Genomic DNA, 14213 nt, shown 5'->3' on the forward strand with positions numbered 1-14213 from the left:
AAATGCTTTAATAGCGTGCCAAAGAACCCTATTTCTCCAAGACTAGTCCAGAAGTAGGTACAACTCCTGCTTAGAAGAAAACGAGTACAGAAGTTTTTAATCATGTATTTATCTGTAAAATAGCTATTAAAGCTACTTGTTGGGATAACTCTCCTGAAAACTTGCTGCTTTCATGTTAAAAGGCTAAGCTGGACAATGCTTGTAGTTGATTTTGGCTTTCTGTACTTACAGTAAGTATCCAGCAGTAACAGTCCATGCTCGTACAAGACCTTTCAACCACTGTCTTGTATGTCCTTGTTCTAGCAAAGCTGGAAGCACCACCTGAAGCAAAAGGAGCTCTAGGGAAAGTTCACTTACTGGAGCATCACTAGAAACAATGAGAAGTGAAACAAAAGGGATGCCTTTTACACGGAATCACAGTAACACCACCACAATAAAAAAAATATATTGGATGCCAACAGGAACAATTCTTAAGTTATTGCAAGCATTTTTTCTTACATGCTACTCTGACCACAGGTTAAGTGTTCACGAGCGTTTACGCACTTGAGCACTCAAGAAATTTAAGAAAAAATGTTCAGAAAATTTATATCCAAGAATTTGCTTCTATCATTGCTGTTTCCATTATTATTTAGAAACAGAAAGATACTGCTATCATTGAAAAGAAACACAGTTACAGATACTCTTTTACTCTTGAAGCAATGATAATTAGAAATTAATGTGAAAAACACAGCAGCAGCTTCACTATCAAAAAGTTGAGCTGAAATTGTTTTTAGGGCATATAAAATCCAAAATAGTTGTAATTATAGAAATAATACAAAATGCCTTTTATTTTTCTTAGTAGCTTTTTATTTAACATTTTGCATGATCCTGTACCTTTTGAGTCTTCTAGAACACTGAAGTTTAGATTAATTGAAAGCAAATAAAAAACCATACCAAACGTCACATTAATGCTCAGAGTGCAAACATACTTGTTTTTTTAGTTTTAGGGAGACTGAAATAAGTATCTTTTTAAAATTAAATGCTTACCTGTAGAGCATAACATTATATGGAAGAAAGTTAGGCAGGAGATACTTAATAATGCGTATAGGAAGCCAGAGCATGAGCAGTACAATTGATCCAAAGACAATCTGCAACAAGGAAGTTAAACAAGTTAGTCCAAAAAGCAGAAGCAACCAAACCTGATTTCCCACCCACCTCTCTGATGTATTTCCTGTGCATGGTGGATTAGCCCCAGCTAACAGCCAAACATCTACCTGGCTGCTCACTCATTCTCCTCTCCAGCTGAATGGGGAGAAAACAGAAGGAAGGCAAGAAGACTCATGGATTGAGACGATGACAGTTTAATAGAGAAAGCAAGAGATACACATGTAAGCAAAACAAAAAGAGGAATTCTGTCACTACTTCCCATCAGCAGCCAGCTGAATAGCACTTTTCTGGAAAGCAGGGCCTTCAGCACATCTTAAAGGTTGCCCAGGAAGACAAACACCATAACCCCTTCCTCCTCCTTCTCCACAGCTTTTACTGTTGAACACAATGCCCTATGGTACGGAATACCCCTTGGATCAGTTTGGGTCCCATGTACACCCCTCTCCCAAACCCCAGCTTATTCAGTGCAGGGGTGAGCAATAAAGCACAGAGCAATGAAGAGCAGGAGCCTGACACTGTGCAAGCACTGTTTATCCACAGCCAAGACATACCTGTTTCAGCAACACTGAAACAATCACACTGTTTCAGTCGCTGATCCAAAGCTCCTACGAAAAAAATCAACCCCAGCCCAGGCAGACCTGTACACTGGGACCTCCTTGCCAAACAGGACTGTGGCTGAATAAGCACTGACTGGCCAGCTGACAGGATGATGTCAGACAGTTTTTTCCCATCCCCCCGCACTGGGGTTACTAATTTTGGATTCATGTCTTTTCTAGGTGGCTGAGCTTGCAAGCAACTTGTAGAAACATTAAAAGATCTTTCAGTTTCTATTTCTTCACATTTTAAATTGACTGAGCAATCAAAATTTAGTAGGGGAGATAAGCTGGATGAGGATATGCACTTCAAAAAAAATCCTATTTCCTTAAGTAACCAGATTAAGTATCAAGTAAACTTTAAATACATTCTTATACTTCATATAAATGCACCTCTAGAGACTAAAAATTAAAAAAAAACTACATAGAAAAGAAAAAACAAATCCCATTCTTCTTGAAACTTAATAGTTTATGCTCTATGCAAGAAATTTCTTAAAAATATCGAGGAACACAACTTGAAAATCGTGACTTGTTTTTTGAAATAGTAAACTATAAATGATCGCCAGTCTGGGTTCCATATTTTGGCAAGAAGCTGCTAAAAGTTCTGAATTAATTAGCTAAGAAATCAAAAGGTCAATTCAAGTAACTACCAGTTCCAGCACAGTCTGGGAGCATTTCTAAGACCTTTAGTAACAAGCAGATTTTTGCTTGTATTTGGGTCACTTGCTGTGACACCACGTTTTGGGCAGCTAAAGCATTATGATTATCTAAGGAGAAAATACTCTGAAAGGACAGGTCAGCTACTCTCATGTACTTGAAAGGCTCTCTATGAGCTTTCACTACTCAAAGCACTTCAGGCGTATTAACAGGGTACGCCAAATAATAATGTTTCTGGTATATCGGTTTTCACAGTTGACATGACACGTCAAAGGCAGCCCAAGACCCTTTCCTTGCTGCATGCTAGGCAAACGTCAGACAAACAAGCACAGGGGAAAAACCCCAAAACTTTCATTGTTTTGAACATCTTACAGCGATAGTCTGGAAACATACACCACTCACTAGATCAGCATAATCCAATCCAAAATTTAACTAGAAAGTTATTCTACTCCTCTGGCACGACTTGAGCTGAATCGGAAGCACGATGTTTATTGCAATAAGCACCATGAAAGACTTGTGTGATTTACAACACCCGTAATAATAAACGCTTGTTATCTGAATACACAAACACTTCCTGTGATTTTGCATAAGGAGAAGATATCACAGCAAGGATTTGTTTTCAAAAGGACCTCCAGAGGTAAACTACCCCAAACTGAGCAGACCCAGTTACATCAAATTGCACAGAACCTTATCCAGATGAGTTTCCAGTATCTCAAAAGACATAGATTCTGTTGGCAATTTGTTCCAGTATCTAATCATTTTCACATTGAAAATGTTTTTCCTTAAATACGGAGTAGTACATATAGGAGATAATGTATGAAATTTTCTTTCCAAATAAAGAGAATTTTGAGAAAAGTCCTTACCACTGATAAGATAAACCTCCTGAGATGTCTATAAATGGGCAAGTGAATCATTTCCTGCACAGGATTAAAGTCTGGATCATTCAAATTCCTGAGAAACCATAAGACACCAGGTCTCAATACCTGATGTAGGAAATAGAAAAAAAATACATGAAGAGAAAGTTATCATTTGTATGATTTGTTTTTCTTTTTGGACAACACTACTATAGCAAGTTTTAAATGTAAGGGTATTTTTTGAACAATTTCTTTCAACAAAATGATACAGAAATAGAACAAAGGAAGCTTCATAGAGAAGTGATTTTCAAGTATTAATCAAACAACTAAAATGTATTTAATACATCTGAAGGCAACACCCATGTTTAAGGGCTATGTCCGTACTAAAAATCTTTAAGTAAAATATACTCAATTCATCATTTTCCACTGCAGCAAGTACCAGCATGGCCATTTTTACGTAAGACTGAAATCCAATATACACACATGAAAACACAGTGGCAGCAGTACCCGAACGCGAAAGATTTAACTAACAGTTCAACATACAAGCTTCTCTGTGTTACACACCAATCTTGTTCTTATAGGCTTACCTCTCTCAGAAGAAGAATGAAGGATGCAAAATAAAAGACGTAAACCATTCCAACCAACCAGTGAAGAAACATTGTGGTGCCTGGGGCAGACTGAAAGCTCAATTCTCTATCTTTCAAGGTGGCATCAAACATCTCCTACAAGGTAAATAGTAAACAAATATGAACAAAGTTTGTAAACTTCCGCTCATTTTGTTTAGCCCAGGCCATACATACTACCTAGGCATTTAAATGTCTACCTCATGCCAACACATAAATAATTATAGCATTTAATTAGGACAAAACAAGAACAATTTACAATAAGTACAACAAACAAACATCAATTTCAGGTCAATTTCTTCTCACAGAAAGAAGAATGGAGTCAACTCAAACACTAACACACACTACCTAAATTATGAATCAGGTCAAACAAAGCGGCACTGTCATGGAAGCAAATACTTATTCCCTTAAGTAAAAGTTTATTTCTACTAAGGCTAGAAGAAATTAATTTTCTCCATTTGAAATTAACCACTTAATTTTATTTTTTTTCCCGTACAGAAAAACTGCCCTTTTCAGTTCCAAGCAACACAGCACGTATCTTCATCAAAGCAGAGATGGGACAACCATTGAAGTATGAAATCGTTACCATTTCACAGAAGATGGCTACATAAAATAAGCTCATTCAGTACACAAGTTCGCCTAGAAATTCATTATCACAGTAGTCTTGTAAATGCAGTAGAAGTATTAGAATCTTATTATTTTAATAATAGCATGTTAATTCGCACTTAGTAACATAAAGGAAAACAAAATTAGCATTAAGCAGTACCTAAAAAACCCTTTCCCTCCGGAAACACTATGCTTATAAAAACAGAAGAGTGCTGTCAAACTTCTACCAACAATTCTCTTCTTGTCAGAACTTTTCTTCCTTTAAATATAAGTATCATTAAAAACTATTTTATCCTATTTATTTCCATTCTTACCAAAGAGCATATATCCAGCCACCAGCCACAGATGAGTGGAAACACACCAATTTCAACCACCACTAACAAGGAAACCTTTAGGAAAAAAGAAAACACCTCACTAGCTTAACAGAAATTGCTAAGAAAACAACAATGTAAGCTAAAAATGAGAGGGCTTTTTACTCCACACAAAAAACCAGGATTACCTTGACAACAATATAGCAAACTCCCAATAAACGGCGTGATCGCTGAAACTTAACAAGTGCTGCCAAACCCTGAATAGTTTTGTTAAAGGAAGTAATATTGAAAATTATTTTAGAACAAAGTTTGATTAACATGAAACACTTTATTCTGTGTTTTCTGGCAACAGATAGTTTCATAAAAGACTGAAGTGAAATAGAAGGTATGTATTTTATTAGGACTCATTTTTCAAAACTGACTGTGACTCTGGAAGTCACAATCTGATTGGGCTGGATAACTCTCCCCCCAAACATGCATCACAAATAAATAAATCTACCACCTTTCTTAAATTAAGCATCCAAAAGTTTTCTCAGGAAATAAACAGCTGCCTTTGAAAACATCTGCCACAAGAAAGCTTCAAAGCTGAAGGCCTGGTAGCTTCCCTTTTCATGCAGTCTGAAACAAATTCTCACCTTTCTCAAGAAAAGCTGGATGTGTTTTACAGTTTGGGGGGTTGTTTTGTTTTCTTTTAGGAGACAGAACAGACAGCCAATCAACTGTTTTACCACGTTTGCACTGCACATTGGTACAGTGCAGTCTAAATTTGATGTTACCTTTGTGTACTCTCAAATATAAATAAATGTTCATTCTTTGAAATTAAAGTTGCTGTGGTCTCTTCAACAACATGCAGCTAGAATGCAGGCTTTTTACTTAGCACCAAATCCTTCGAACATTCAGGACTCTGCTGTTACTTAATTCTCCTGTAATAATGAAGGTTAGAATTTCCCCAACTACTGCAGCTACACACCCTGCAACAATAGTGTAAAGACAGTGAGGAAAAAACAGTGTCTCCACACCCATCTGCTCAGACAGATCTTCAAAATTTTGTTGAAGGCTTTCAAGCAATCATAAAAGCCTCTGATTTTGTGTTGTTTGACATATACAAGTGTTCTGAAGAATACAGTAACACTGAAAAACTTTTAAAGGTCCAAGAGAACAAAAGAGATTTTCTTCTAATTTTAAAGTAGCGGGGCAAAAAGGCAAAAGAATTGCCTCCGCATCATGTCTATGCCCTCTCAAAATACAGCCAGAAAAACTGTTTACATGTAAAATCTGAATCGGGTAACTGCCAACAAAAGGATACATGACAAACAATTAGCGTCACTGCCAGCAGAACATATCCAACTATAGTTGTAATCAGGCCTTCAAAGTGAGATGCTTGAACCTGGAGGGAAAAAAAGGGAAAGCTTATCAGTCTCTTAAAAGATTATATCTCCTTTTTGTACAATTAATTCCAAAGCCAAACTCTACATCAAGAATGACAAGTTTCTTGAGTTTTTACATATTTTAATAATCTCCTATATTTTTGGTATCTCTCATCAAGAGTAGAAAATGTTTATATTTACTGGCAACAACTACTTTCTTCAAACATGAAACAACCTCTATATATGAAAGAAAAAGTGTTACCTTACACCACCTCACCACCTTCTAGCTTTCACTAGCTATTGTCAACTACAAAAATTACTCAGTAATTAAAAATGTACACAATAAACAAGAGGCTGTTAAAAAAAACCAAAAATGTTTGCATTTTTTCACAAAACGTAGAAACCTCTCTTGAAATGTAAATAATGGAGCAAGTGGGAAAGAGAGGGAGAACATTTTTAATCATAGATTAAAAAAGTTTGAGTAAAAAAAAAAAGGTACACATACTCCAGGCTACTTTTGTGATCACAAGTAAAAGCAGAAAGATGCTACAAAAATATTGTGATTAAATAAATAGCAACAAGTTTTTTTTTTATTTTGAAATCATAAAACAGTACTTACATATTTCTCAAAGCCCAGGCCAACAATGGAGAAGTGACCAATGTGGTATGGACAAAATGCTGCATAACGTAAGTAGAAAGAAGAGGGGGAAAAAGGCCATGAAAACTGCTAAAATGGAGTCATATCTGCAAGATGTGTGTTGTAACATGGCAATTATTCAACTTCTCACTAATTTTGTGAAAACAACCAGAAAAATTATTTTCTGTGCAAAGATTTACAGTTTTACAAACACTGACAATCAGACCGGAATTCACATTGAAAGAATATATGCAATATGAAACTACACAGAAGAAGAGGACAGTCTTTTCCCTCTTAGTTCACCTTTTTGTGTGTAAAGTGATTTCCTCAGGCTTATGTACCAGGGTGGTATCAGAGTGCTGTAGGAACCTGCTGTGTACATTCACTCTCCCGCCTGCACTAAAGGACTTAAGTAGTCATTTTACATCTTAGTCAGATGGGACTTGCTTTCATATAGTTTCAGTTTTAGTGCTTTTATTCTTAATGCTGTGAAAAATGCCAGCCCTGCAGAAATTTGCAAAAGGATAAGAAGACGAGGTGGGGATAAAAACCGATGCTCCAGTGAAGGGATGAGGAGCAAGTGAGAAGTCTTTTACTTTGAATTAATGTACTAAGAACTGTCATCGTTCCAGAGAACTCGCTCTTGTCAATTCTGAGGTCTCAAGAGGAGGGAAATAAAAACCACAGTGCATTCCCCATTTTCAGACACCTGTGTATTTGCAACGGGATCGAGTCATTTTAGCTCACTCTGTGGTCTTCTAATCAAGCTATGAGGGACCACAGAATTCAACAGCACTTCCCTACGGGAGCAGAGGGAGTCAACAGAAAGTGAAGGGGCTGCAGCAACTGCAAGCTTTTTTTTTCATCCAAATTTGCCTTCACTTCATCATGATAATCCACTCTAAACACGACTGTAGACTAAACATACCCTCAAATAACAAGCCTGATGCTTTTCTCTCTCCTCATTTCTGTATGACCTAAGCATGAAAAAACTAGGTAAAGGTTTAGCAAAACTTGTATTAGCATAATCAATTATCAGAAAGTTTAAATTCATGTCACTTTCAGAGAAATCAGAAGTTTCTGGGAATTGCAAAAATGTAGAAGATAATGGGAGGACTTGAGCTCTTCCAGTTGAGGAAGAACAAAACAAAAAGTGAGATAAAAAATACTTTAAAAATAATCACACTTAAAACTGCTCTAGATATTAGGCTCATGACTTCAAAGTTGCATTTTTTGACAGTGTTTTATGAGATTACAGTGCATAGTTTATCATAGTTTTGAAATAACTTTCTTTAAAAGAGAATTTCTAATATATCCCTTTTAATATAAAGCATGAAGCAGTCATATAGACTCCCCTGCGAGTCCTAAAATGAGCTATAGAAAATATGAATTAAGTCAAACTTAATTAACTTGTCCAAGAGAACATCACAGGAGATTTTCTGGACCAGTAATTCTAGTTCCAAGTTTTATCTTCTAGAAAGTATCTCCTGTGACTTTTAAACTCACCAGGATTGTAATTACAAGCAACTAGAGATTTGGCAGTTGTAAATTAGGCAGCACTACTTAGTGGGAAAGATACTAAAAAAAAAGTCTTGAGAGGAACAAATGAAATTCCCAGATCTACTGCTCACTTGGGAAAGTCATTCTTCTTCTCTTCTCTATTTGTTAGTTTCCTATTTGTGAAAACACATCTATATGACAACTTTGTTAATTATTCTTATTACTCATATTGTTGAATTTAAATCAAGGGTTTAGAAACTTCATAGTTATTATTGCTTTTTTTAAAAAAAAGCCTAAAATTTACAGTGGCTAAAAACCCCTAACTTCTGATAGCCACAGATGAAAAGACTAATTATCAGAGCAACTCAACTATTTTCCAAGTCTTAACAGAACAGTTATATTTTTTTGTAAATGAAATATACATGATAATACTTTTTATTTTCTTTTGACGTGTTGATTTGAGTAACTGATAATTCTGAGCAAGCGAAATTGCGTCCAGTATCACTTCAAATGTATAGAACATTCTATCTTGTCACTCAAATGCTGCTGCTTCTACACACAGTTGTGTCAAACACCAATGAGCTTGAGCACCATAATCAAAAAGCTTCCTTTTGCAGCAAAACAGGCAAAAGTAAGACACAGGGAAGAGCTGTTATTCTCCTATGTCACTCAACAGATGTAAGGCACAAAACATAAAATAAAAACCTGAATCACAGTCTATTGCCTCTCAGGAGGGTCTTAAAAACAATAATTTCTAGGTTTGTTACCCTCCCTTTCTGCAGTAAAACCAGAGTGGGAATGCAAATTTACCCTACATATTATAAGCAGTAAATGCAAAGTAGGAATTTCAAAAATTGTCAAGGGGAAGCTTACCGCTATTTAGAATAAGGCAGGCATTTTACCTTTCTGAGTACAAATGATTAAGAAATATGCACCTGTGGTTTGAGGATTATTTTGTTAAGCTGCGACTAGTTTATGTCCAAGAATACTTCCTAGCACTAACTATATATAAAAACAGAGCATGAAAATACTCCTATCTTGTACTAGAAACAGTCTTGCAAACTTTTAAAGTTACAGTTTAGCTGCAGCATCTACAGAAAGGAGAAAGGAAAATACAGTAAAATACACCACTGATCAGAATTTACTATTTTCTAAAATTTAAGCCAGTCTAATTTGTGAAAAACACAGAAAATTGTTCCGTAGCAACTCGGGACACAAAATCAAAGTGGATTTGACAACTCTACACAGTCAGCTACATTCTTCTGCATCCTGGTCCCTCTCAGTTTTGAGCTCCAAAGATGAATCCTTGATGAAAAAAGTGATTTAACTTTATCTAGCGAAAACTGTGAGGAGAAAAAGAAACCTAGTCATTCCTAAAACTACTGCTTTGCTCATACACTATATTCCAGGAGGTTCCTCCTTAAATTTCATAGTATTTCAAACAAGTACTACTTTCTGTGCTTTGGTTGATATTATTAAGCTTCTGGTAGCTTTCCTATTTTAAATCTATGCACTTAAAGGAATGAAAATGACAGAACTAGAAGCAATAAATTTATGAGCATATTCCCAGTTCATTCGTGATTCCAATTTTAGGTGTCACAATTTAATTTATTCTGAGGGAACAGCCTTAAAATTAACCTGCATTATCACTTCACAAAGTAGGATCTTTTTAAAACCTAAGAGCAAATGATACTTACCAAACACAAGTATGAACAACGTATTTAAAGATACCACCCAAAAGACATGTTCCTGCAAGGAGTATGGGGGAAGGAAGATGACAAGGAAACAGTACATAAATATCAGTCATTTCAGTAAGTGACTTTTTTTATCTAGGCTTCTTATTTCAACTGGCTATTATTACCAGAACTTGCACATCTTGTGTTAGAGCCAAGAAATTTGCTCTACCACAGACACCAAAAAATGCAAGATGGGTTACGGAAGCATTCGTTTTAGTTCATGGACATTTACCTAGATAATGACACTTATATTTTCTTTAATGCTCTTATTTTGCAAAAACAAGCTTTTATTTTAAAATCAGTATTAATAATTTCACCCTTAAAAACAACTACATGAAACGTACATGGGTATGTGTTTTACAAACAAGAAAATGCTTATCCGAACAATTAAAATCTGTCACAAGAAACCTGTTAACAGAACTGACAGCTCTCACTCTAGAAATGACAGCAAGTGTTTGTTTAATATTACTTTTTGCTAAAATGTGAACTCAGCCATAAGCACACTGGGATGTTAATTCTTTTGATATTAATATTTAAGGTCTATCACTAATGACACAAGCTATGTTACTTTAAACAAGAGACATTACATTAAAATATGAGACATCACATGACAGTCTCTTTAGAGAATATATATTATATGAAAATAGAGACTTCAAATGGAATAATGTTTACTTCATAAAAAGCACCTCCTATAGAAATTTATTAAATTTAGGATTTCACTTACTAAAAAAACCAGAGATCCATCAAGTCCAAGCATCTGTGAAGGCAAGAAAGTTACTTATTCATTAGAAAAATTGAGCATCCGACATCTATAAAATAAGCCTCATAGAAGCCCCTTTCACACCAACTTTTCATGTCCAATATGGTCAAAAGCGCTTTTTTTAACTGCTCAACCAATAGAACTTGGGCATAAATTCTTAAAAGATTAACACAGAAACTAAGTTCTCCTTCAGCTCAGTAAACTCAACTGACCAAAGGCAGTGATATATATGTGGAATATTTTAATACACATGTATTTATACATGGCAATCTAAACACATAATTATTTATTTTATAGACTATTTGTCTCCAAGACTTTGAAGACTTGGATAAAGATTTTGCATTTACAAAAGATTTTAGTGATCGAATTGTTACTTAAAAACATGTTTAAACAACTCAAAATAATGTGTTTTTTTGCTTAATTGCACAGTATTGGTTTATGTTGCACTAAGAAAAGTCAAAGGTTAACATTTTACCTCCAGTGTGCAAAAGCAGCTAGTAACAGGATAACGTCACTACACTGTCTGTTTAGACTAGAACTTGTTTCCAGCTAGGGAATACAGGAAACAAATCCTCTATCAATCTGCACAGCTCTTACGGAAAGTGTCCAAAGAGCAGTCAAAAATACAGCATCTAATAAAAAAATAATTAAAAAAAATATGAAAATTTCTGCTTTCTCCTCACTTCAAGGATTTCCTAATGGTTCAATCCCAACACTCCTAAATCCACAATTACTGCTATAAAGTACCAGGTTCAGGATTTTGCACTAAGTTCCAAGATACTGAAGTTGCACATATTTTATAAAGTAAACGAAGAAGCAAATATTTTTGAAAATTCAGAAAGCGTATGTGCTATTTTCACAAGGTCAAACAGTAGAAAAAACCTACCTCACTTTTGATACTAAACCCCAACTAGAAGCCTATTGCCTGTGCCAGCACACTGGATTGACAATGGTTATGAGAGTGTGCTGACATCGATTTCTGTATTCATGGAGAAGCATCAAAATATTTTCAGTTAGGAGTACAACACTTCCCAGCACATAAACTGAGTTCAGAAAGATAACATTTTTGTCTTTAGGTACACCACAGAATGGTTGAGAACCCTGAATTTACACATGCCCTTTTTCACTAAGTATCTTTCAAAACAAATTAACAGCTTTTCACTAGATATGAAACAAAGATCAAGACATGTTCCTTACAATGAAAATTGTATTTCTACTACACTGCAATTGTGGCAACGACTACACCACAGCCGAGGAATACAGTGGGTGGCTTTACAACTGCCTGGCACAGGCATCAGTGACACTGGGAAACCACATGAAGCTGCTGTGAGAAATTCTGCTCCATGTGGTGAGCTCTGAACTCAGGTGTTGGCTACTTCTAAATCAGCTACAAAAAAACTAGTTCTTGAGGCTCTACACTACGTTTACAATATACATGCATCTCATGCTATAATTATGGGATCTGTGATCCATACACAAAGCAGAAGCAACGTTACATTAAAATGTTCAATAATTTTTTAAGAAAAACATTTGTCTTTTGTAAATAAGTAAATTAACCAAAATTCTCTTATCTTTAGTTTAATGCTTTTAGGAATACGAAAAATAAAGTATTAAACTGTATATAATGCAATGCTTATGTGATCTTAATCTAGTCTGGCATTATCAATGAAAGCTGCAACTCATTTATAAACCTGAGCAAGCTGAAGACTTCAGAAAAGGCTGTGATAACACCATGTTTTAAGCTGATACTATATTTCAAATCTAAGATACGCCTTTTTGATATTAACAAGTAGCATAAGAACATTCTCATTTTAACACAATGATTTTAGGTCACTAAAGCCTCTTACTGATAGCTTTCACACTAGAAAACAGTATCCAAATTTATCCCAAATGGATTTTAACACAACAGTACTACAAATCATTTCAATTATGAGTCTGAATTATTCAAGAAAATGATTCTTACTCACTCGCTCCCAAGTAAGCTCTTCCGCTGCTCGGTCCCATTCCAACGCATTCCAGTTCATGTCATCTGAGGAGACAACAGCCATTTTTACAGTTGTTAGACTCACCCAAACAAGATGTAACCACTCCATGCTGTGTTTTAGATGGACAAAATGACTTAAGTGCATAACATTCAATTCATAACTGCTAATAGCTTTTCAGCAAGGAAATGCTTCAGCACTTAAATAATCTGAAGTGGCAACTTACATAGCTTCCTTAAATTTTCAATGTTTTAATTTATATTTAAAAAGAACTATAACATTACTGTTTTGAGTCACCTGTTACCTTGTGCTCCATTGTTTGCATCTGCTGCATCTTCTACTACAGCATCTTCCTCATCTTCATTATCCTCCTCCTCTTCATCTACTTGTTCTTCTTGAATTTCAGGGTTCTCGCCTACAACTACGTTCTCAGCAGCTGGGTTAGCAGGTTGATCAAGTACAGCATTTTCAACACCTCCATTTACAACGGCCTGAGCCTGCAGAAACAGGATTTAGCATTCAGTTAAACTGATTAATTTCTTTGCATACTTTTATCCTGAAAAAAACTAACAGTATTTAAAAAAAGGTAAGAACGTGTTTAGTTTGTTTAGATAAGCATTACATTTGAGATCACTAAACCTTTTAAAAGAGGAAGGGAAACATTCAGACTTCTTCACAGAGTAGCAGAGGTTGGAAAGGGCCTCTAGAGCTTGACTAATCAACCCACCTAACTGAAAGCAGGGTGCTCAGTGCTGTTTTCAGTTGTCTCAAGTAACTGCAGAGATGGAGACTTAAGAACCTCTCTGAGCAACTTGTTCTAGTAGCTGATGACACTTAAGAGTAAAAAACAAAAGCCACATCTATTTTTTTTGTTGGTTTATTGTAAGTTGGTTGGGGTTTGTAGGGTTTTGGGTTTTTTGTTTTGTTGTTGTTTTTTTTTCAAATGGAATTTCCCATACTTTAGAATCATAGAACAGTTTCGCTTGGAACAGACCTTCAAGATCATTGAGTCCAACCTTTTCCTAGCCCTGTCAACACCACCAAACCATGTCTCAGCATCTACCAGTCTCTTAAACACCTCCAGGGATGGCAACTCAACCACCTCCCTGGGCAGCCTGACCCAGTGCCTGACAGCCCTCTCACTAAAGAAATTCTTCCTAATATCCAACCTGAACCTCCCCTGGCACAACTTAAGGCCATTTCCCCTTGTCCTATCACACGCCACTGGGGAGAACAGACCAACTCCTGCCTTGCTACAACCTCCTTTCAGGTAGCTGTAGAGAGCGATGAGGTCTCCCCTCAGTCTCCTCCAGGCTAAACAGCCCCAGATCCCTCAGCCATTCCTTGCACAACACATATTCCAAATCCTTTACCAGCTTGGCAAGCCTGCCTCTGTACCCTCCCAGCACCTCAATGTCCCTCTTGTAGTGAGGGGCACAAA

General features: G+C 36.0%; 1 protein-coding gene across 1 annotated transcript in view; it reads right to left on the minus strand.

The window, feature by feature from the left end:
• Positions 1–225: 225 nt before the first annotated feature.
• The window catches only part of MARCH6 (membrane-associated ring finger (C3HC4) 6, E3 ubiquitin protein ligase), a 29381-nt gene continuing 15393 nt past the window's right edge, over positions 226–14213 (minus strand). The window contains exons 6-17 of the mRNA XM_009876408.1: positions 13077–13269; positions 12758–12819; positions 10755–10787; positions 9992–10043; positions 6777–6835; positions 6097–6177; positions 4979–5047; positions 4794–4868; positions 3838–3972; positions 3260–3379; positions 1027–1127; positions 226–367 (exon numbers count right to left, since the gene is read on the minus strand). Of these exons, the coding sequence (XP_009874710.1) occupies positions 226–367; positions 1027–1127; positions 3260–3379; positions 3838–3972; positions 4794–4868; positions 4979–5047; positions 6097–6177; positions 6777–6835; positions 9992–10043; positions 10755–10787; positions 12758–12819; positions 13077–13269 (1122 nt within the window). The remainder of the gene's footprint in view (positions 368–1026; positions 1128–3259; positions 3380–3837; positions 3973–4793; positions 4869–4978; positions 5048–6096; positions 6178–6776; positions 6836–9991; positions 10044–10754; positions 10788–12757; positions 12820–13076; positions 13270–14213) is intronic.

This window comes from Apaloderma vittatum, unplaced genomic scaffold (assembly GCF_000703405.1).
Source record: "Apaloderma vittatum isolate BGI_N311 unplaced genomic scaffold, ASM70340v1 scaffold17229, whole genome shotgun sequence".
In the NCBI taxonomy this organism is placed as follows: domain Eukaryota; kingdom Metazoa; phylum Chordata; class Aves; order Trogoniformes; family Trogonidae; genus Apaloderma; species Apaloderma vittatum.